At 37.7% G+C, this 25546-nt stretch overlaps 1 protein-coding gene across 1 annotated transcript in view; it reads right to left on the bottom strand.

The window, feature by feature from the left end:
- The window catches only part of CWF19L2 (CWF19 like cell cycle control factor 2), a 195855-nt gene extending 186595 nt beyond the window's left edge, over positions 1 to 9260 (bottom strand). The window contains exons 1-3 of the mRNA XM_036861742.1: positions 9162 to 9260; positions 7505 to 7615; positions 6628 to 6750 (exon numbers count right to left, since the gene is read on the bottom strand). Of these exons, the coding sequence (XP_036717637.1) occupies positions 6628 to 6750; positions 7505 to 7615; positions 9162 to 9254 (327 nt within the window). The 5' untranslated portion in view covers positions 9255 to 9260. The remainder of the gene's footprint in view (positions 1 to 6627; positions 6751 to 7504; positions 7616 to 9161) is intronic.
- Positions 9261 to 25546: the final 16286 nt, after the last annotated feature.

The raw sequence follows: 25546 nt of genomic DNA on the forward strand, positions 1-25546 counted from the left end.
GGAAGCAACCTAAATGTCCACCAACAGATGAATGGATAAAGATATGGCATATATATACAATAGAACAGAATACTACTCAGCCATAAAAAAAAAATGAAGTTTTGCCATTTGCAGCAACATGGACAGACCTGGAGGGCATTATGCTAAGTGAAGTAGTAAGTGAGACAAAGAAAAACAAATACTACAAAGTATCACTTATATGTGGTATCTATAAATAAAACAAACTAGTGAATAAAACAAAAAGGAAGCAGACTCACAGATATAGAGGGTAAACTAGTGGTTACCAGTGGGGAGAGAGAAGGGGAAAGGGGCAATATAGGCACAGGGGATTAAAATTAAAGGTTATTATGGGATTATATTAAATCATGTCTGTGAAACTTTTGAAAAGTATAAGGCACTACAGAATTTTTAAAATCTTTCATTAAACTAAAAAAAAAATAGAATGAATCAATGAATGAATAAACAAATAAGAACACTAAAATAAAACCAATTAATCCAAATGAAGCTAGGAAAAAGAAGAGAAAAAATAATAAAAAATAAATGGGACAAATAGAAAACGGAAAGCAAGATGGCAGACAAACTCAAACATACCTGTAATTACATTAAACATAAATAATCTAAACCAGCACTATCTAATAGGATCTTTCTATACCTACACCGCCCAATATGGTAGCCACTAACCTAGCCATATGTGTCTACAAACACTTTAAAAATTTGGCTAGTGAGACTGAAGAAGTGAACTTTCAACCTGATATAACTTCAGTAAATTTTAACCAAAAATGTTAAAGTCAATATGGCTGTCATATTATATAGTGGAGAAAATCCTCTAATTTAAAAGGAAGAAACTGATAAGCTAGATAAAAAAGCAAGCCCCAAACACAGACTGTCCACAAGAAATACACTTTCAATATAAAATAAACAGATACTTTAAAACCAAAAGAATAAAAAAAAATACACCATGAAAACAAAAAGTCAGAAAACTGAAAAGGCTTTATTACTATGAGACAAAAGTAGACCTTAAAGAAGAATATTACCAGAGATAAAGAGGAACATTTCATGATATAATCATCAATTCATCAAGGAGATACAAAAATCCTAAATGTGTATGTATCTAACAAGACTTCAAAATACATGTGGCAAAAACTGACAAAACTGAAAGAAAAAGACAAATCCACAACACAGAGATTTTACTGCTGCTCTCTCAGTAACTGACAGAAGAGGAAAATAGAAAATCAGTAAGAATACAGATGACTTAACACTATAAATAAGCTTTCCCATGTTGACATTCATAGAACACTACAACTAACAACAGCTGAATATACATTCATTTCAATTATATAAGGAATTTTCACCAAGATAGAGCATAGGCTAGGCCATAAAATTAGTCTCTATGATTTTTTTTTAAACTAAATTATACAGAGTATGTTTTATGACAACAACAGAATTAAATTTGAAGTCAAAAACAAAACTAGTTAAATCCACAAATACCTGGAAAATTTTAAACCCATATATAGTCTGTAAGTTTAAAAAAAGTAACAAAATCAATTAGAAAATATTTTGAAAAGATGACAATGAAAACATAACACATCAAAATTAGTTAGATGGAGATACAACAGTACTAGGAGAAAAAATTGTAGATTAAATACTCATTAGAAAATAAGAAATATTTAGAATCAAAGACCTACACACCCGCTTCAGGAAGCTAGAAAAAGAAGAGCAAATTAAATACAAAATAGATAATAGGAAAGAAACAGTAAAACGACAGTGGAAATCAATAAAATAGAAAATACACAACTAGAAAATTAATGAAACTAAAAGGCAATTCTTTGAAAAGATTAATAAAATTGATAAACCTAAAACTATTCTAACCAAGGAAACAAAGAGAAAATAGAAATAGCCAAAATCAGGAATGAAAGAAGGGACATAACTACAGACTCGACAGACATTAAAAGGACAATAAAGGAATATTATAATACTATGACAATAAATTCAACAATTTAGATGAAATAAACAAATTCCTTGCAAACCTTAATTCCAAAACTAACTCAGGAATAAACAGAAAACATTTAAAACAGATATTAAAGAAATTAAATTTGTGCTTTAAGCATCCCACAAAGAAAACTCCAGGCCCAAACAGTTTGACTAGTGAGTTTTAACAATCCATTAAGGAAGAAATCACACCAATCCTGCACAAACTCTTCTACAAATGGAAGAACAGGGAATATTTCCTAATTCATACGTGAGGCCAGCATTACCCTTACAACAAAACCCAATACCCCTCATAAACACAGATGCAAAAATTCTCAACTAATTGTGAGCAAATTACATCAGAAAAAATATATATAAAATAAAATGCACTTGTAAGTATATATAAATAAAATATTTTATAATTAAATAAACAAAAATAACCAAATAGAGTGTATCCCAGAAATTCAGGTTGCTGTAACATTCAAAAATCAACCAATGTAATTCTCCATATTAACGGAATAAAAGAGAAAAATCATATAATTACATAAATAGATGCAGAAAAAGTATCTGACAAAATCCAATGCTTATTCAAGACACCAACTCTCAGAAAAAAATAAAAATAGAGGAGAATTTACTCAGTCTAAAAGGGCATACATGAAAAGCCCACAGCTAACATCATGCTTAAAGGTGAAAGATAAATGCTTTCCACTTAAGATAAAGAACAGGTAAGGATGTCCACTCTCACCACTTCTATTCAACACTATATTGAAGTCCTAGCTAGTGAAATAAAATAACAAAAAATTAACAAATGGGATAAAACGCCTAGAGATCGGAAAGAAAAAAGTGTCTTTATTCACACATAACATAATCATGTACTGAGAAATCAACCAAAAAAAGCTAACGCTAGTACTTGTGAATTTAGCAAGGTGACAAGATACAGGTAAATATACAAAAATCCACTGTAAATGTATATGCTAGCTGCAAACACACAAAAATTAAAATTTATTTTTTTAATTCCATTTCCAACAGCACCCCAAGAAAATAAAATATAAAAAATATAACAAAAGATGATAGTAAGACCTCTACACTGAAAATTCCAGAACACTGTGAGAGAAATTAAAGAAGACTTAAAGAGATGGAGAGATATACCACATGCATGATGGGTTGGAAGACTCTCTATTTTAAGATATTAATTCCCCCAAAATTGATCTATTGATGCAAAACAATTCCAATCAAAATATCAGTAGATATTTTTGTTGAAAGTGATAGGCTGATTCTAAATTTTATTTTAAAAATGCAAAGAACTTAGAGTAGCAAACAATTTTCAAAAAGGACAAAATCATAGAACTTACACTACCTTATTCCAAGACTGACCCTAAAATTGCAGTAATTACAACAGTTTATTTACTGGTCAAGGAGAGACATGCAAGCCAAGGGAACAGAACAGAGTCTAGAAATTAACCCACAAATATATATGCTCAATTGTATTTAAAACAAAGGAGCCTAAGTAATTCAACAGAGAAAGGTTAGCCTTCTCAACAAATTATGCTGGAACAAGTGGAAATCCACATGGAAAAACTGAACTTTGACACTTACTACATACCATAAGCAAAAATTAACTCAAAGTGAATCGCTGATAAACAAAAAAGCCAAAGCTACAAAACTTCTTGAAAAAAACACAGGAGAAAATCTTCACAACCTTGAGATGTGCAAAAATTAGGACACCAAAAGCAGTAACTAAGAAAAATTAATGATAAAAGAAAATAATTAATAAATTGGACTTCATAAAAGAAAACAGAATGGCCAATAAAGACTTCAAGTAATGCTCTACATCACTGGTGTTCAGGGAAATATCACATGAAATATTACTACACAAAGTAGGATGGCCAAAAAAGTACAAAGCCTGAAAATTCCAAGTGCTTGCAAAGATGTAGAATAACTGGAATTCTCAAATACTGCTGGTAGGAGTGTAAAATGGTCCAAACACTTTGGAAAACGATGGCATTTTTCCAAGAGAAAAACATGTCCACCAAATGACTTGTACACAAACATTCACAGTAGCTTTATTCATACTAGCGCAAACTAAAAAACCACCCAAATGACTTTGAACAGATAAGACAGATAAGCAAATTATGGTACATTCATACACTGGAATATAGCAATAAAGAGAAAGGAAATACTGCTACATGCAATTACGTGACTTGCAAAAACATTACGTAAAGCCAAAGAAGCCCGACACAAAAAGGATCATATTACAGTTGACCCTTGAACAATGTGGGGGTTAGGGGTGCTGATCCTCTGTGCAGTGGAAAATCCACATGTAACTTTACAGTTGGCCATCCATATCTATGGTTCCACATCCACAGATCCAACCAACCAACCATAGATTGTGTAGAACTAGTACATATTTCTCGAAAAAGATCCATGTACAAATGGACCTGTGCAGTCCAAACCCGTGTTGTTCAAGGGTCAACCATATATGAATATTCATATGAAATTCTAGAACAGCGAAAATTAATCTATAGTGTGCTAAAGCAGATCTATGGCTGTCCAATCCCAGAGTGCAGGCAGAGGGAGGGTGAGGAGGAATTGATTGCAAAGAGCCACGAAGAACTTTATGGGGAATGGAAATGCTATCTTAACTGACAGAGTTAAAAAGGGATATTCATTAAATAGTACAATTAATATAGGATTATTTTATTATATGTAAATTATACCTCAGTAAAGCTCATTTTAAAAGTTAAAAGAAAAAAAAATAGAGACCTTGACAGTCAAGATATGCTTTCCAGCCTCACATGGATCCTCAATGGTTCCCAGCAATTCATTTCCTTCTTTTATTACCTAAGCAAAGTTGTTTCAAATCTATACTATTTCCTCAATCCCTCCATCCTACTTCTACTCCCAAGTTGTCATCTCAGATGATGATTTTACCTTCTACTTCACAAAGGAAACAGAGAACATCAAGCAGAAACACCATCAATAATCTGCTCTCCTTCTTATTTATCTGCTACCTCCTCCTTATTTATCTGTATTTGTATACATCTTTACTACTTCCCTTCTAGCTCAGAAGAAAAGGTGATCCTACTTCCCAACTAAGCTTACCCCCTCCCCTGGAAGCTTGCTCACCCAAACCTAGCATTCTCCTCAGTAATATTTATCCCTCTCTTCCTAAAAACATTTTCTCAAAAAGACCTCCCAACCAACCTGATTCCCCTAGCTATCATTCTGTCTTTCCTACCCTTCACTGTCAGTATAAGTTTCTCTGCTCTTCTTCAGTCAACCTCAATGTGATGTGGGCACTGAGCATTCATTCAAACTACTCTCTCTAAGGTATATGTTATACAACTTAATAGGTATGTATAAATGTACATGCTATATGTTGCAACAAAAAGACTTACGTATGTTGCAGAGAAGAACAGCAATAGCAACAAGAACAACAAAGAACAGGACAGTGTGTCTCTAATAAAGGGAAGCAAGTGCCCTTAATCAAATAACATAAATGTTTAGTTGTCCTGGCAGATATATCCCCATGGGATGAGGATTCTTAAGCTGTGATCCTTATGTAAACTCCTGGGAGTTTTACAAACTCCCCTGAAATAAACAATTTTGTATATAAATTTCTTTTTGAAGAAAAGATCACTTTTATCAGATTCTCAATGGGGTCAGCAACTCAATCCCACAATTGTGGAAAAAGTGCCTCTATCTTCTTTTCACATTAAGATTTTCTAACTCCCTTTACGCTGAGTTGTATTCCAAAAAAATTTTTTTTCTATATAATATTCCTACCATTACAAAATATGCTGGAGAGTCAATAAAACTATCCAGGTGTATTTCTCACTATGAATTAAGATACTGCATTCTCAAATAAGATAGGCTTTCATGAGCCAATTATCATCTCAGGGTATACTGCCAAAAATTTAATTTCTGAAACTACAAGAAGGCCAGATTGTCAAACATGATGATTCAACTGAGAGTATAACCCTCTGAAGATCATACCTATGAGTCCAATTATCCCTAAACATCTCTAGCTCATCACTCACTAAGCACAACATACCTTTCTCTTCCTGAAAATAAGCATGAGGGTTTGGCCTGCTTTCCTATCCTCTGTGAGTCCTCTCATCCCAGACCTGGCTAGAGACACAGCAGACCCAGCATTCTATTCCTTTTTGTCCCAAAGATAAATATATAAATACAACCTATTTTAAAGACTTAAATGTTAATTTCTATGAAAAGCAAACAGAGGTAACAGACTCTGAAATATCTTGGCACTCTTTTCCCTTATTTTACAGTACTACTTTTTCCTGCTTCTCCTTCTAATTTTCCAACTACTTCTACTTAATATCCTTTACTTTCTGTCTGGCTCCTCAGTATTGGTATTCTTCTTTCTTTTCAATTACCCTAGGCAATTCATACATTCTAATGGCTTCAATGAGCAATGATTCTCAAAATGTATCTCCATCCTCTTACCTTTATCTATAACCTAAGATCTGTATTTCTACCATTTCTTAGATATCTCCAAATAGATGTCTCCCAGGCATTTTCATATCCTAACTAATAATATTATCTAAGTTCTCATATATATTTTAGGTTCCCATATGTTGTTCCTGTAAATAAAATTTTCTCAAGTAGCTGCTTTGGTTAGTTTTAGTACATACTTACTGATGAACTGTCAGTTGACTCATTGTTTTTTTCACACTTTTGTTTCTTGCTCTTTTTTTTCTTCTCTTTTTTTACTTTTCTTGAATGCTTGTCTTTTTTCTTCTTTTTCTTCACACAGTGTTCCTAAAAATAATCATGTTAAAGAGGTAAGAATTTAGTTTAGCTTACTTTAAAAGGAAGTATTTTGAGGGAAAGAAAGCTCTATATTCTAAAAACCTTTAAATCTTTCATGAAAGGAGACAAGGAATATGACTAAATAAATAATTTCTTCTAAGAAACTTTGCCATACTTCTATAATATACGCATTACTAATAAATCATATAGCTAAAATTTCTTAGAAAAATATAAGGGAATTTTTATTTGTAGATACACTGACAGACAAATATAATCAAATAAACACATACATGCACAGACATACGTGTGTGTGTATCTCCTTCAATGGGCCCAAAAGAATTTATAGAAGATTACTAGCCACATAACATATAACAAGATAGCATAAACTGTGGGAAGAGAAAACAAGGATTGAGACAACCCTCCTAAAAAAAAAGAAAAAGAAACAAAAGCATGACATTAAGCTTAAAACACATAACTTTTTAGATCCATAAACTTGCCACAAGTGGGCTAGAAATTTGAAGCTAAGCTTTCTACCAGCCAACTCAACTAACAAAATCTTTCCAATGTCATAATGTCCAAAATATTAAAATATATTACTTTGGCCAGAGAGAGAAAATATTCAGTAATGCCAACTATGTGATATTCATTCTGTAACTTGCAAAAATAGTCTATAAAGTTACTCCTCCAATATTAACTTGAATAAGTACAAAAAGAAAAAAAAAAGACAGATAAGCTTACATCAGGTAAGCCTGTTAGTATTCACCTGTGAGATCTGTTCAACTCGCTTATTCACATCAGGTAGCATCCATGTTTCCTTCTCCCGAAGTCGTTTAAGTTCTTTATGCCTTTCTTCCTTTTCAAAATTGGCTTTAGCCTAAAACAGTGAAAAAAGAAAAATTAACAATTGATCCACTTGCCTTTCACAAAAAAGCAAAACAAAAACTTCTCCCACTTTCATATAAGGCTTACCAGGAATTTGCTTCCACCAAAGTGTAAGAAAGACTTAAACAAACAAACTCTCCTTCCACATTACCAATTGCATTACCAATTACCAGTCTCTAGTGAAATGAGCCACCAATCAAAGACAGAATCCAAGGACCTACTGTAGACCCTTCCCTCTCCCTAAGCTCCCTACCTCAAATATGACTTGAATCTCTTTTCCCTTCACTATCCCACTGATACTGCCTGATACTTTTGTTACTGTTTGGGGACTGACCTCCACACCTTCAGTCTGCAGTCCCCATACCCCTCTACCCACACCCCCAAAATGCTTCAGGAAGAATCACCTTTCTAAAAACAAATGATTATATTGCTAATTTTTATTCATCTTTCAACAACAGTCAAATAAAGTAAGATCTTTCTAGGAAGTTGTTCCTGCCTTTTCATTCTCCCCCCAAATTTCAAAGCTGGGGTTGGTCCTTCTCAAACCTCCGTACGTAGCTCTACTATACAATTTATCACAAACCCTACTCTCTCCAAAAACTGCCTGAAATATCAGAGACAAGGATGAAGGATATTTATTATACACATATATTACATATGCTGAAATCAGGGAACAATACCAACCTTTCACCTAAGACTTATTGCCCTCTCTTCCCCTGTAAATCTGGCTGTAGTCGTTACACCTTCTCCTTCCTGTCTGCTATATCGGCTCTTTCTCATCTGCATTTAAACTCGTTTTAAACTGTCCCAGCTTAAAACAAAAACCATCACTTGTTTCATCTTACATTGCTCTCCAACATACAACTTTTCCCCTTCATTGCCACACTTCTTACATCTTGTCAGATAATTCAATAGTACAGTTTACTTCCTGCATTCTTTATGTTACCTCTACCCCATCTCAATCTTAATGAGAAATAGAATGCTTCTCAACCTTTTTCGAAGGGCTGAATTCTCTGGGTCTCTTGTCTCAATCCTTATTTGCATCAGTAAGGGTTTACAATAAGCCAATAACTGATATAAATAGTTTAAAAGGAGAATGAAATGGTCTACTCTGACAAGGCTTACATGTGTTCCTGAGAACGGAAAATTTCATTTCAGATATAGCAAGAGCGAGAACTGAGGCTATAAAAAACGCATAGAGAGTCGTTGTAAGTGGCAGAGTTCTTCGAAAGTGCGCAGCTCAGGTGATCAGGTGATAGAAATGTCAAGAATGGATGATTTAAAAGATAAGGAAATTCAGAGGAAATAAACAAGTCTTACTGAAAAGAATATGAGCAACTGGAGCCTGCCAGAGCATCTAGGAGGCAGAAGATACCCAAGAATTTGCGGGCATTCCAAAGGGAGGCATCTACCCCCACACAACCAGGTAAGGTGAGATACTAAGGCTGCGGGGAGGCAGGAGAACCAGAGGCCTGGCTCCCTGAAAGCCTCCACTCTCTCAATTCTAGATGGTTCCCGAAACCCCCAAACTGAGGTACCTGTCGCAACACCTCGGTCCTGGCAATCCGGGTCTGTTCTTTACGCTCGTCGACGCTCCTCGCACTTTCAAAGCCACCACCGGCAGCCGCCATAGTGGTTGTCGTAAAGTTGGGAAGCCGTCACAAAAATCTCAGTTTACGACTGTCGTAATTTACTAAACAAACCGGGACTTCCGACTAGGAGGAGGAGGGGCGCTGTCCACCAACAGAGCATGCGCAGATTTGACTGTCGCTTGCTATTCGGGTGAATTGTCTAACCCGTGGTTTTACAGGAAGCAGGAAGATTTAGCTGGGGAGTTGCCCTCTTTCGTATATTGAGATTGCGCTGAGCAGGACTGGTGTCAGTGTACATGTGTTACGCGTTTTGCAAGGTTCTGACGGCATTTTCAGCTATCTCCTCTTAAAATCCCCGCAGTAAGTTAGACGCTCAGGGAGGTTAAATCCGCACCTCTCCAAGATTTCCACCAAAGCGCCCTTCCCGCCAAAGAGGTTTCCCCGTGCCGGAGGAATGGAACGAAGGAAGGCTGGCCAGAAAGGCAATGCAAGGTAGCAGGAGGGCAAAATTGCTTTGAAGAGTCAGTATTTTGCTTCGGTGGACTTTTTTTAAGTACAGTATAGGAAAAAGTCATGTGAATTTTGCATTGCACTTCATAATTTATACGTGCTTATTTAAAGTGTAACGTTTTTTCTGACTGACATATTATTTGTTCATACTTACTCAAGCATTTTTCATTACAGTGTGCAATTACCTATTTATTTGTGTGATTTGTTCTTGTTTTATGTTTGTGTCTGTGCTACAATAAAAATAGGAGTGAGGGGTTTTCTTCCCTCTCCTGAGAACAAGGAAAATAAAGGGAACAGTGAACAGACTAGAGAAGAAACATAACCTGGCCTGAAAGAGTTAATCACCCCTTATTTTATTTTAACTGTTACTAATCTGTAGTGTGTAACTAGATTTGTACTTCACAAAGCTAACCTATCACTCCCTAACTTTGTGTAAATTACATCCTCCTCCTGGTGTTTACCTCTTCTGTGCTCCCTTGTAACAAATCACCCCCTGTAGCTTTTGCGCTTCAGAAAGAAGGTCGCCGGCCTATAAACCAGAGACAAAAGGACCCAATTACCAGGCTGCCTAATGCCAGCTATGACTGTTTTGAAAAAATGCAAGGAGAAAAAGAATGCAAGGGGGGCACAGTTCTTGAGGAGCTAACCTGCCATGTCTTCCCTTCTGCCTGGCAGAGGAATAAAGCCATCTCTCTTATACTCCAAAATCTCTGTCTCTGTATTCTGTTCAGCATCTGTGCACAGAGAGCCAAGGTTTTTTGGCAACATCTCCCAAACATAAAACTTTAAGTTCCATGAAGAATAAGATATTCTAAAGTATTAATCAAGTGCTTTGAGACTATAAAACACCGAGCTTATATATAATCACAAAGATAAAGAAGAAAGTTGGAGAATAATAACAAACTAGATACTTTAAAAACATTAAAAATAGTTAACATAAACCAGATTGAAGTATGTCGACTAAAAATTATTCACAGCCTAAAAGTTGAGAGTTATGTTTTATTCGGCGGGAATTTTTAGGACTTAAAGCCTAGGAGGCAGCATCTCAAGTAACCCGGAGAGAACTGCTCCGAGGAGGCGAAGGGGGAGCCCGGATATATAGGAGTTTTGCAACAAGGGGCAGGTAGTCTGAAAGTCAAAAGATTATTAATTAAAGAAAACCGCATATGTCAAGTTAAGGAATTTAATGCTTTTCTATACATGGGAAGATGCAAGAGTCTGGGCTCACTGAAATCGTTCCTTTGATATGCACCTCAGCTATCTGGGGCCCATATCTTGTGTTTTCATATCCTGTTTCCTCAGGGCTCTCTGTGGGGAGTGGCTATAGTTTGATGGCTGCTAGATAGCAGGTATTCTTTTCCTTCCTGAGTTCCCTCAGGATTCAGCAGCTCACCATAGGCTGTGGCTGTAATCACTGATGACTGTGACATCCTTTTTTACTGATATGGCAGGCAATATTCCATTTATCAGGTAAATATGCTTCGTTTTCAGGTTTCATAAAACTGAATTTGTGTTTCCAAGAAGCTTTCCCAGGAGTTTCTATTTCACCTATCTGTGAAAATCTTAACTTCAAACATGTGGTGTTTACTTGTTTGATATTCAAAATAGATGTATTCATTGTATTTTTGTTACAGAAAAGTGAATTTTAATTTATGAATTGACCTTGAAATATTTAACCCACTGTGACTTTGAGACAGGCTAGGACCTGGGACACTTTGCTGCAGTGTTTGCGCCTGGACAAACGTCTCCTCCAGCAACAGAATACAAAGAAACTACATGGGACTGAAAATAACTGTGTGCATGCACAGTTGGGGCAAATTATGGACAACGAGATACAAAAAGACTAAAAACCCAACTGCCACTTCTGAAGAGCCAGGAACAAAAACAGGAGGCAAAAGTAGAGTACCAGTAGCAAAAAGTAGGGTACCAGTAGCAAAAGCAGGGTAATGAGCATGACCCCTGCACACAACACCACCAAAAGGGTGGGCAAACCACCTAAGCCACCCCTTGGGCCCGACCCCTGGACCCACCCCTACCCTCACCCCATAGATGGAAACAGCTCGCCCCCGACTCAGCAAGCAAACATGGGAACCTGTTACTTCTTTTTGCCCCCTCCTGCTGCAGGAGCCCCAATAAAGCCTTGCCTGAATTTGTCTGGCCTTTTATCAATTTCTATTAATTAAAGAAGGCCAAGAACCCTGGTCAGTAACAGACTTTGTGGCACCCAGTGTGGGGCAGTTGTCCCCTTCCTGGGAGAGAATCTGGGCACCTCTGGGGCCACTGAATGCAGCTTTCCCGTGGGTGTCAAGCGGCCACCTGAACCTCTTGTTTGGGTGTCACCAAGTTTGGTAAGTCTGCCTTCCTGGCCCCTGAAGACCTCAGTACCCTGATTCAGGCAGTGCTTTCCCTCTCCCTTTTATCCCTTTCCCTCTCCTGGTATCTCTCTACTTCTCCTTTCTCTGTCCTCTCCTACTTCTCTGTCCTATCAATCCAAGAGAGTGGACGTCAGGCAGCTACAGCATCATTCCTCTTGGAAATGAGACAGGCTGGGACCTGGGACCTGGGACACTTTGCTGCAGTGCTTGCACCTGGACAAACACCTCCTCAAGCAACAAAATAAACAAAAGGGTGGGCAAACCACCCAAGCCACCTCTCCAGCCCAACCCCTGGACCCACCCCTACCCTCACCCCACATGAGGAACCAGCTTGCCTCCCTCCTCAGTGAGCAAGCAAGAGAAACTGTTACTTGTTTTTTGCCCCCTCATGCTGGAGCAGGAGCCCCCAAAAATCCTTGTCTGAATTTCTTGTCTAGCCTCATCAATATCTATTGATTAAGGAAGGCCAAGAACCCTCGTTGGTAACAACTTGACTGATTTTTGTCATAATTAACCCAAATATCACTCCACTCTTTCAGATTCTCTTGGGATTCAGAAAAGCATCTGTTTACCCCTTGCATCAGTTGTGGGGTCAAAAAATTGGTGATAATAGCAGAAAAATGCAAAATTATATAACAAGAAACTTTTAAATGCTATTTAAGGCACAGAAGAGACTAGAACAAATGAAGAGGCATACCATGTACTTGAAGAAGCCTCAACATCATAAATCAATTGTCCATAAATTACTTTGTGAATACAATAACCAATAAAATTACCAACAAAAAATGCTGGCATCAGGGAGGGGAACTAGACAGGTTGATAAAGAAAAATAAGGTAAAGCAAGTTGTTTTTACTAGTTTGCATTTGGCCACATCAATAGAAATCCATGGTTTAATCAAACAAAGGGTAATGTAATAAGGAGCCTAAAGGTAGCTGGTCCAGGAACCATGTTGTTTCTCCTTTTCTGATTTGTAACACTTAGTCTGTAACTTATGTCTTTATAGTCACAAGGAGTGTGTTCCATTCTTTCACATCTGTACATTGCATCTATTAAAACATAGGAATAAGGGGGAAGAATAAAGGGTAAGAACTGTATGACACCTAAGCCTACCCCATTTTTATTAGAAAAATTATGACTTTCCTAAAGCCTAGTCCATTTTCTTCTGTTTAAATCTTATGAACCAGAAGTAGGTTACATGACCACAACTAACCGTGGAAGAGTCAAGATTCCAGAACAGTTTTGTTATAGAATGACACTCAGATTTGTCTGAGGTTTCTTTGTGGTTAGACTTAGGTTAGGCATCTTGGACAGAACTATCACAGAAGTATGACTGTGTTCTCATTGTATCCTATCAGGTAACACACAATTTCCATTTGTTCTATTACTAGTGATGTTAACCCTGATCATTTAAATAAAGTGACTTCTGCCAAACTTCTCTACTATAAAGTTACTCCTTTTCCCTTTGTAATTAATAAGTATTTTTCAGACAGTTCTTTGAAACTACATGATCAGGTCACCCCAAATGGCTGTTTTCTTGCTCTCTGTACGTCCCCTGTTCAACCAGTCCCTGCCTCACCTACACCCTACTCACCCTACTTCCCTCTTAATCTTAGATCCTAATCATTAAATGCCTACATACTTACCCGCACCCTAGCTAGTGATTATTCTAATCTTTAGATCAGAACTATTTCCACTATGATAGTTTATCAAAGGGGTGGTGAGGGGTGTGCTCCTCTTCTGGTTTCCCTGGTAATCAATGAGCCAAGCTGAGGTCAATTCCCCCTATAACTGATAACTCCTTCTTCCCCAGGTAGCAAAGTTTGCTGCCATATACTGTCTGCCATCTGCCATCCAAGACGCTTTTGCTTTTGTAAGATCCTCTATCCGTTAAACCATTGATGTCTTTGTCACTGACTTCAGGCTCTTTCTTTGGTCTTGAGGCTGGGCAATTACAAGACTTGCAGGCCTGCAGGGGGCAGCCCAATAGAAACTATGCTAATTTATTATCAAACTTCCAAATTATGCATTTTTATTAGTATAGACTCATGATTTCTATCTCTATTCAGTAGATTCATATTTTTATTCAGTGGGATAATAATACATTATTATCAGAATTTATTTTGATGCCCCAGTTTGGCCAGTGAGAGCCCCAAGCTGGTTTTTGTGACCTTTCCACATACCTCCATTTTCTTTGAGTGTTTCCTTACTTTCTAGTATAAGAAGATGACCTAGGCTCATCATGTCCTTTCTCTGCCTACGCCTTGAAATCAGCCAATTCTCCAAGAATCCCTTGTATATTTTAAAGTGATATTTAGATACTATCAAATTTTTAAAATCCAGATTTAGGTAAGGAAAGACTTTATTCACAAAGACTACTACAATGTAGGAAGGGGGGCCATAGCAGCAGTAAGAACATTCTGAAACTACAATCTATAAGGGTCTTGAAGATCAGGCAGAAAGGGTTTTTCTTTCATAAAGAGGAATCAAGAAGGTTAGAATGAACTGGGTTTAGGGGAGTGGAGTGAGCAGGTGGCACAACAGACAGTTGATAAGAGAATGTTTTTCCCTGAGGTCCACCTATACTCATGGGGTCTTTAAGGCTCCCTAGCAACCCCTAAGGGGTTGTTCCATGTTCCAGTGCTTGCTGAAGGGTGGCTAAAAATCCAGGAGCCTGTGGAGAAGGGAGAAGCCTAACTGAAATTTAGTCAAGTCAATTTAGTGGATATTTTGTCCAGATGATAAGTGGGAACAAACAGTTCAGCTAATTATTTTTGTTTTTCAAAGAATCTTTGTTGGGCCTTGTCATGGTAAACAAGGAGGCAATCAGCAAGTTTTATCTAAGTCATATGGGGAGAGGTGATTCTTTACAGCAAGCCATTTCCCAGAGCACAAAAGGACAGGGAAATTCCTACCCTTGACTGTTAAAAACAACAGACATTGTTTTCAGGGGCACAAGGATCAAGTAAAGTTCAAAATTTTCAAAGCCAAGATCTAGACACTAGGTATGCTCATTAACATTGGGGTGTTGCAGCTCGCAGGTTCTCTCAATAGAGGGAGACAGATATATCAATACAAAGATACAGATACACATAAATGCCTATATTTCTCTATCTATATCTATTGAAAACATGAGTTCATACAGATACCTCCAATTCCAAATTAACACCACACAGTTCATTCTAGTTTTCTTCATTTCCATATTCATAACTCCATTCTCCAACAGAGATAAACCTAATTCCCATTATCCTTACTATATTAACTTATTTGATCAATTATCCAGCATGTAACCAATATCTGTGGCTGTAACCACCTCCCTGCCTCACTCCACTGAAGGCCTGACATCCAGTGCTGGGTTACGCATTCTGGTTCTAACACCCTAAACCAGGCCACCTTCCCACATAGATAGACTCCTCACCCTGTTTGGGTCCATGTTCCAGGTGCCTCTTGTGCCACATGAGCACGCTTCTCAACCCATCTGGGCTCCACCCCATTCACCCAGACAGATGCATACCTTGTTTAGCCTGCCAAGTGACTTTGGGACTAAACTCATCAGAAAGGGAATAAAAAGGAAAGGAATGGGAAGAGGAAGATGACCTAATTCTCTTTTAATCTTTAAAAATTCTCACTCAACCCACCTTTTATTTTCATACTGTTTATTATTTAGAGAAACTGGGCACTTTTTCTTTTTTTTCTTTTTTCTTTTTATTGAAGTATAGTTTATTTACAATGTTATGCCAATCTCTGCTGTACAGCAAAGTGACTCAGTTATACACATATATACATTATTTTTTTAAATTCTTTTCCATTATGGTTTATCACAGAATATTGAATATAGTTCCCTGTGCTATACATTAGGACCTTGTTGTTTATCCATTCTAAATGTAATAGTTTGCATCTACCAATCCCAAACTCCCAGTCCATCCCTCTCCCTCCCCCCTCCCCTTTGGCAACCACAAGTCTGTTCTCTATGTCTATGATTCTGTTTCTCTTTTGTAGACAAGTTCATTTGTGCTGTTTTAGATTCCACATATAAGTGATATCATATGGTATTTGTCTTTCTCTTTGGGACTTACTTTACTTAGTATGATAATCTCTAGTTTCATCCATGTTGCTGCAAATAGCATTATTTTGTTCCTTTTTATAGCTGAGTAGTATTCCATTGTATATGTGTAACATATCTTCTTTATCCATTCATCTGTCAATGGGCATTTAGTTTGTTTCCATGTTTTGGCTATTGTGAACGGTGCTGATATGAACATAGGGGTGGATGTATCTTTTTGAATTACAGTTTTGTCCAGTTTTATTCCCAGGAGTGGGATTGCTGGATCATATGTTAATTCTATTTTTAGTTTTCTGGGGAAGCTTCATACTGTTTTCCACAGTGGCTGCACTGATTTACATTCCCACTAACAGTGTAAAAGGGTTCCCTTTTCTCCACATCCTTGCCAACATTTGTTATTTGTAGATTTTTTTAATGATAGCCATTCTGACCAGTGTGAGGTGGTACCTCATTGTAGTTTTGATTTGTATTGCTCTAATAATTAGTGATGTTGAGCATCTTTTCATGTGCCTACTGGTCATCTGTATGTCTTTGGAGAAATGTCCACTAAGGTCTTCTGCCCATTTTTCGACTGCATTGTTTGTTTTTTTGTTGCTGAGTTGTATGAGTTGTTTGTATATTTTGGAGATTAAGCCCTTGTCTGTCACATCATTTGCGAATATAGTCTCCCATTCCATAGGTTGTCTTTTCATTTTTTTGTGGTTTCCTTTGCTGTGCAAAAGCTTGTAAGCTTAATTAGGTCACATTTGTTTGGTTTTTTTTTTTCATTTCTATTGCCTTGGGAGATTGACCTAAGAAAACGTTGGTACAATTTATGTCAGAGAATGTTTTGCCTATGCTCTCCTCTAGGAGTTTTATGGTGTCATGTCTTATGTTTAAGTCTTCAAGCCATTTTGCGTTTATTTTTGTGCATGGTGTGAGGGTGTGTTCTAACTTCATTGGCTTACATGCAGCTGTCCAACTTTCCCAGCACGACTTGCTGAAGAGACTCTCTTTTTCCCATTTTATATCGTTGCCTCCTTTGTCAAAGATTAATTGACCATAAGAGTGTGGGTTTATTTCTGGGCTCTCTATTCTGTTCCATTGATCCATATGCCTTTTTTGAACCAATACTACACTGTCATGATTACTGTAGCTTTGTAGTATTGTCTAAAGTCTGGGAGAGTTATGCCTCCTGCTTTTTTTGTTTTTCCTCAGGATTGTTCTAGCAATTCTGGGTCTTTTATGGTTCCATATAATTTTTGGATTATTTGTTCTAGTTCTGTGAAAAATGTCACGGGTAATTTGATAGGAATCACATTAAATCTGTAGATTGATTTGGGTAGTATTGCCATTTTAATAATATTAATTCTTCCAATCCAAGAGCATGGAATATCTTTCTATTTCTTTGAGTCCTCTTTTATTTCCTTTACTAATGTTTTATAGTTCTCAGTGTATAAGTCTTTCACCTCCTTGGTCAGGTTTATTCCTAGGTTTTCTTTCTTTTTTTTTTTTTTTTTGGTGCGATCTTAAAAGGTATTGATTTTTACATTCCCGTTCTGATATTTCATTGTTAATGTAAATGAATGCAACCAATTTCTGAATGTTAATCTTGTATCCTGCTACTTTGCTGAATTCATTTATTAAATCTAGTAGTTTTTGTGTGGACTCCTTAGGGTTTTCTATATATAGTATCATGTCACCTGCATATAATGATAATTTTACCTCTTCCCTTCCAATTTGGATAACTTTTATTTCTTTTTCTTGTCTGACTGATGTAGATAGGACTTCCAATACTATGTTGAAGAGAAGTGGTGAGAGTGGGCATTCTTGTCTTGTTCCAAATTTTATTGGAAAGGCTTTCAGATTTTTACCATTGAGTATTACACTGGCTGTGAGTTTGTCATAAATGGCTTCTTTTATGTTGAGATATGTTCCCTCCATTCCCACTTTGGTAAGAGTTTTTATTGTGACTGGATGTTGAATTTTGTCAAATGTTTTTTCTGCGTTTATTGAGATGATCGTGTGGTTTTTGTCTTTTCTTTTGTTAATGTGGTGTATTACATTGATTGAGTTTTGTATGTTGAACCATCCTTGTGAAACTGGGTTGAATCCTACTTGGTCATGGTGTATGATCTTTTTTATGTGTCGTTGGATTCGGTTTGCTAGTATTTTGTTGAGAATTTTTGCATCTATATTCATCAAATATATTGGCCTGTAATTTTCTTTTTTGTTAATGTCTTTGTCTGGTTTTGGTATCAGGGTGAATGTGGCTTCATAGAATGACTATGGGAGTCTTCCCTCCTCTTCAATCTTTTGGAAGAGTTTGAGAAGAATCGCTATAAGTTCTTCTTTGTATGTTTGGTAGAATTCGCCTGTGAAGCCATCTGGTCATGGACTTTTGTTTGGAGGAAGTTTTTTTTTTTTTAATAGATTCTATTTCACTTCTAGTGATCAGTCTGTTCAAATTACCTATTTCTTCTTGATTCAATTTTGGTGGGCTGTATGTTTCTAGAAAGTTGTCCATCTCTTCTAGGTTGTCAAATTTGTTGGCATATAATTGTTCATAGTATTCTCCTATGGTTCTTTTTGTATTTCTGCAGTATCAGTTGAGATTTCTCCTTTTTCATTTCTTATTTTGTTTATTTGGATTCTCTCTCTTTTCTTCTTGGTGAGCCTGGACAGAGGTTTATCAATTTTGTTTACCCTTTCAAAGAATCAGCTCTTGGCTTTGTTGATTTTTTTCTATTGTTTTTTAAATTTCTATTTTATTTATTTCCTCTCTGATCTTTATTATGTCCTTCCTTCTGCTGACTTCAGGTTTTGTTTGTTCTTTTTCTAATTGTTTAGGTGGTAGGTTAGGTTGTTTAGTTGAAATTTTTCTTGTTTTTTGATGAAAGCCTGTATTGCTATGAACTTCCCTCTAAAAACTGCTTTTGTTGTGTTCCATAGATTTTGTATGGTTGCGTTTTCATTGTCATTTGTCTCAAGGTATTTTTAAATTTCCGTTTTGATTTCCACATTGACCCATTGGTTTTTCTGTAGCATGTTATTTAGTCTCCATGTAATCGTTTTTTTCTCATTTCTTTTCCTGTGGTTGATTTCTAGGTTCATGCCATTGTGGTCAGAGAAGATGCTTGAAATAATTTCTATACTCTTAAATTTGTTGAGGTTAGTTTTGTGCCCTAGGATGTGGTCAGTCCTAGAGAATGTTCCATGTACACTTGAAAAGAATGTATATTATGGCGTGTTTTTTTTTTGGATGTAGTGTCCTGAAAGTATCAATTAAGTCTAACTGTTCTATTGTATCATTTAGAACCTCTGTTGCCTTATTGACTCTCTGTCTGGAAGATCTGTCCATTCATGTGAGTGGGGTGTTAAAGTCTCCTACTATTATTGTATTCCTATTGATTTCTCCCTTTTGTCTGTTAGTATTTGTTTTTATGTATTTGGGTGCTCCTATATTAGGTGCACATATGTTGATGAGTGTAAAATCCTCTTCTTGTATTGATCCTTTTATCATTATATAGTGTCCTTCTTTATCTTTCTTTATAGACTTTGCTTTAAAGTCTATTTTGTCTGATGTGAGTATTGCAACTCCCACTTTCTTGTCATTTCTGTTTGCATGAAATATCTTTTTCCATCCCCTCACTTTCAATCTATGTGTGTCCTTTGCCTTAAGGTGGGTCTCTTGTAGGCAGCATATTGTAGGCTCTTGTTTTTTTTTATCCAGTCTGCCACTCTATGTCTTTTGATTGGAGCATTAAGTCCATTGACATTTAAGGTAATTATTGACTCATATGTATTTATTGTCATTTCAAACTGTGTTTCCCAGTTGATTCTTTTTTTCTTCTTAGTTCCTTTCTTTTTCTTTCTGTTTTTCTTTTTGTGGTTTAATGATTTCCTGTTAAAAAGAAGAATGTTCTCTTCTTTTAGGTTTTTGTGAATCTACTGTATGCTTTCGATTTATGGTTGCCCTGTTTTTCAAGTATGTTAACCTCTTCCTATATCTGCTTGCTTTAGACTGATAGTCATATAATCTCAAACATATTCTTAAAAAAAAGAGAAAGAATATGCATTTTCTTACTCGCCTTCCCCACATTTTATGATTTTGATGTCCCTTTTTACATCTTCATATTTATCCTTTTGCTGTTGCTTGTGTTTATCATTGCTTTCACAAATAGTTTTTTTTTCATTTTTGATCTGTATACTGGCTAATTTAAGTGATTTGCTTTCCAATTGTTATTTCCTCCTTCCTATTTTTTCTTGCTTCTTTTCTATTTAGAAATGACTTTTCAATATTTCTTTTAGGATAGATGTAATATTGCTGTATTCTTTTAGTTTTTCTTGTCTGAGAAATTCTTTATTTCTCCTCCTATTCTAAATGATAATCTTCTGGATAGAGTATTCTAGGTTGCAGATTTTTCTCTTTCAAGACTTTGAATACATTTTGCCACTCCCTTCTGGCCTGCAGTGTTTTGGTAGAGAAATTAGCTGGTAGCCTTATGGGGGTTCCCTTGTAAAGAACTCTTTGTTTTTCTCTTGCTGCCTTTAGAACCCTCTCTTTATCAACTTTTGCCACTTTTATTATAATATGTCTTGGTGTATATTCTCTTTGGGTTCATCTTGTTTGGGACTCTCTGTGCTTCCTGTATCTGAATATCTGTTTCCTTCTTTAGGTTTAGGGAAATTTTCAGCCATAATTTCTTCAAATACATTTTCAATCCCCTTTTCTCTTTCTTCTCCTTCAGCAAACCCTATTATGAGTAGATTGGCTCATTTTATATTATCCCATAGGTCTTATATTGCTTTCATTTTTTAATTTTGCTTTCTGTCTGCTTTTCTGATTGCTTTCATTGCTTTCATTTTTTTATTTTGCTTTCTGTCTGCTTATATTGCTTTCATTTTTTTATTTTGCTTTCTGTCTGCTTTTCTGATTGGGTAATTTCCATTATTCTACCTTCCAGATTACTTATTCTTTCTCCTTCATTATTCATTCTGCTATTCATTGCCTTTAACTCAGCTTTTGTCTTGACAAATGAATTTTCTAATTTTTCTTGGCTCCTCCTTATAGTTTCTAGTTCCTTTTTACAGTAATCTGCATTTCTGTTCACAGATTTTCTTAATTCCTTCAGTATTTTCATTACCTCCTTTTTGAACTCAATGTCTGTTAAACTGAAGAGGTCTGTTTCATTTTTTGTTCCTTCAGGGGAATTTTCTTGATCTTTTAACTGAGTGTGGTTCCTCTGCTTCTTTGTTTTGCTTATATTTCCCTTAGTCTGGTGTTTAGGAGAAACAGTTATCTATTATAGTTTTGGAGAGCTATTTATAAGCAGGAGCATCCCTGTGTAGCTTGTGTGGGTTTAATATATTTTTGGTGTAAGGGCTGTTTTTGGTTTGGATGTTTGCTGTCTCTTTCCTCAGTGTGTGCTGGCTCTTGTCCCCTTGATAGGGGCTGTGCAGGTGTGCAGGTGCACAGGTGCATGACTCATGCAGGGTCCTAGGCATCCAGGGACAGAGGTTAGCTCCAGGTCACAGGTCCCTCCACAGCAGCAGCAGCAGGTCATGCCCCCCTGGGGAAGTTGGCCCCAGATCACAGTACCCTAGGTGGCAGCAGCAGCGGTGGCCAGTTTTGTGCCCCAGGGGAGATGGGGCAGTGGTTGGCACTGGGTTGTAGGGCCCTCAGTAGCAGCAATGGTCCATGCACGCTCCTGGGGATGTTAGCCCCTGATCACGGGACCCTAAGCAGTGGTGGGCTGCACAGACTCCAGGTAAGGTGGGGGCAATGACATACACCCACAGGATCCTCAGTGGTGGCAGCAGCTGCAGAGGTCCACACCCGCCTTTGGAGTCCAAGATGGCAGCCGTGGCTTGTGCCTGCCCCTGGAGCTCATGTAGGTGGTGCCCTGTTACCTGTGAGCACAGGGAGAAACAAGATCCTATGACATGGGCCCTTTTTATTTTAAAATACCGCACATTCTGTGTTTAGCTTATTGCATATTATTTTAAAATTTATTTTAAGATGATTCCTTAAACTAGTGGTTAGATTTAGAGATTTGATTAGATTCAAGATCAAGTTTGTTTTTTTACAAAAATACTTGTCTCTACTTCCTATAGTATCACATCTTGAAGCACATTATAGTTGTTTCACTTTTCATAGAGGTAAGATTGATAAGTGGACTCAAGTATTGTCACCATGAATTCATCCATTACCAGGGTCCCCGTCTATTTAACAGTTTTAGTATCTGCTGATGATCATTGTCAAGACTTATTATTTTACTAGTGCTTATAAAAAGGTGATGTCAAATATTATTATTCCTGTACAATCAGTAGATGAAGTTCTTTTATAAAGAAATTTCCCTCATGACAAAGATGGCAGAGTAGGAAGACCTTGAGCTTATGTCCTCCCACAGGCAAAACAGAGTTACAATTATTTACAGAGCAACTATTGATGAGAAAGACCAAATTTGGCAAAAACTATCTTCTACTACTTAAGATACAAAGAAGGAACAACAATGAGATGGGTAGGAGGGCTGAAGTGCAGTATAGTCAAGACTCATATCTGTGGGTGGCTGGCATATTAATGGAAAGATAAATACAATTGCAGAGATTTTCTCCAAAGAATGAGGGCTCTGAGTCCCACACTGGACTACCCAGCTGTGGGTACTGCACCAGTAAGATGAGCTCCCAGAACATTTAGCTTTGAAGGCCAGTGGAGCTTCCTTTCCAGAGAAGCAGAGGGGTGGGGGAAATAGAGACTCTACTCTTAAAGGGTGCACACAAAATCTCACATGCTCCAGGACCCAGGGCAGAAGGAGTAATTTGAAAGGAGCCTGGGACAGATCCACCTGCTGGTCTCAGAGAGCCTCCCAGAGAGACAGTAGGCAACTGGAGTTCACCGTGGAGACAAAGACACTGGTGGCAACCATTTTGGGAAGCTCGTTCTACCACGTGGACACTGGTGCTTGCAGGTGCCATTTTGGAAACTTTCTTCTAGCTTATTAGTGTCAGTACCCAGCCCTGCCCACCAGCCTGTTGGCACCAGTACTGAGATGCCTCAAGTCAAGCCAAGCAGCTAGCTGGGCAGGGAAATAACCCCACCCATCACCAGGCCAACTGCCTTAAAACACACACACATCATAGCTGCCCCAGGATATATCCCTGTCCACCAGAATGCCCAGGACCCAACCCTGCACACCAATGCCCAGACAATAAACCTGGGACCCACAGAGCACTGCATCCAGAGGCCGCCAGACCAGCTTGGCCCACCAGAAGGTCAACACCAGTTCCAGGAACCCCAAGATCCACAGCCAGAGACTGTGACACTTGGTTCCACCCAACAGTGGGCCAGCACTAACCCCAGGAGCAGCATAACACACCAGTAAGCAGGCATCATCACCAGGACCCCACAGGCTCTAGCCCCACCTACAAACAAGATGACACCAGCTCCAGGACTACCAGGCCCTGGAGACAAACACCCCAGGACCCAGCCTCACTCACTATTGGGCAGACACCAACCCAAGTACCACAGTAGCACCACTACCTACCATATCAAGACACATCTCACCAACCAGCAGGCCAGCACAAGCGACTGAACACCCAGGGCCATGGTCTCACTCACCAACATACCAGTACCAGCTACTGACCACCAGGTCCTGCAGATAGAAACTCTAAGACCCAGTACCACCCACCTGTGGACTGGCACTAGCCTCAGGGCCCAGCCTCACTCACCACTGGGTGACACCAGCCCCAAGACAAACACAACCCTGCAGCCTGCAGTGCCAGGACCCAGCTCACCAAACCAGTAGGCCAGCACCAGTCTCTATGTTCTCTGGGCCCCAGCTACACTCACCAGAAGGTTGAAGCCAGATTTGGGACATCCTAAGACCCCAACCAGCTGTGTAGGGAACCAGTCCAGCCCATCAGCAGGTAGACAATAGATTCAGAACCCAAGCCCATGAACCTCCCACCCAGAACTAGGTTCTGCCCAACAGTGGCCCAGCAGTAGCACCAGGAGCCCCCTGCACTCTGCAGCCATCAACCTCATGACCCAGCCCCACCCATGAGCATCTGAAAGCCTCCACACAACGCAGGTCCTAACAACCAACTGAATGAGGGCCAGTCACATCTACGAGACCACCCACAGTAGTCATCCCACCACAACTGAAGAACCTATACAGCCCACATAGGAGGTACCCCTAAAGTATATAGCTTTAGTGACCAGAAAAGAGTGTGCTGCTGGTATGTATAGGGTGTCTCCTACAAAAGGTCAATTCTCGAATGTTGAGAAATAAAACCATCATCAAATACATAAAAATGAAGAAAACAAATTAGGAAAAATAAGGTGACAGAAAATTATGTTCCAAATGAAGAAACAAGATAAAATCCCAGAAGAATAACTAAGTGAAGTGAAGATAAGAAATCTACTCAATAAAGAATTCAAGGGATTGATCATAAAGATGTTCAAAGAACTCAGGAGTAGATTAGGTGAGCAGAGTGAAAAGTTGTAAGTTTTTTAAAAGATTTAGAAAATACAAAGAAAAAGTAAACAGATGAATAATACAATAACTGAAATGAAAAATATACTAGGAAGGCTCAACAGTAGATTAAATGATCAGAGGAACAGATCAGCAAGCTAGAAGACAGAGTAGTGGAAATCAGTGAAGATAAATAGAAAAAGGAAAAAGAATAAAAAGAAATGAGGATGATCTAAGAGACTTCTGAGACAACATCAAGAGTACTAACATTTGCATTACATGGATCCCAGAATGAGAAGAAAGAGAGAAAGTGGTGGAGAACATGTTTGAAGACATAAGAGCTGAAAAATTCCTTAACCTGGGAAAGAAAACAAACATCCAGGTCCAGGAATCACAGAGAATCACAGACATGATCACACCAAGACACATTGTAATTAAATGGGAAAAATTAAAGATAAAAAGAGAATATTAAAAACAACAAAGGAAAAGCAACAAGTTACATACAAGAGAATTCCCATAAGGCTTTTCAGCAAAAATCATAAAAGCCAGAAGGAAGTAGCACTATATATGTAAAGTGATGAAAGGGAAAAACCTACAGCCAAGATTCTCTACCTGGCAAGGCTTTCACATTTGACTGAAAGATCAAAAGTTTTACAGACAAGCAAAAGGAAAAGAGTTCAACACCACAAAACAAGCTTTGCAAGAAATGTTAAAGAGACTTCTCTAAGTGAAAAAGAAAGAGCCACAACTAGAAACATGAAAATTATGAAAGGAAAAATCTCATAGATAAAGGCAGACATACAGTAAAGGTAGTAAATCAACCACGTGTAAACCTAGTAGGAAGGTTAAAAGACAAAAGGAGTAAAACCATCTATATCCACAGTATTTAAGGGATACACAAAACAAACACATGTAAAATATAATGTCAA

This window comes from Balaenoptera musculus, chromosome 8 (assembly GCF_009873245.2).
Source record: "Balaenoptera musculus isolate JJ_BM4_2016_0621 chromosome 8, mBalMus1.pri.v3, whole genome shotgun sequence".
NCBI lineage: Eukaryota > Metazoa > Chordata > Mammalia > Artiodactyla > Balaenopteridae > Balaenoptera > Balaenoptera musculus.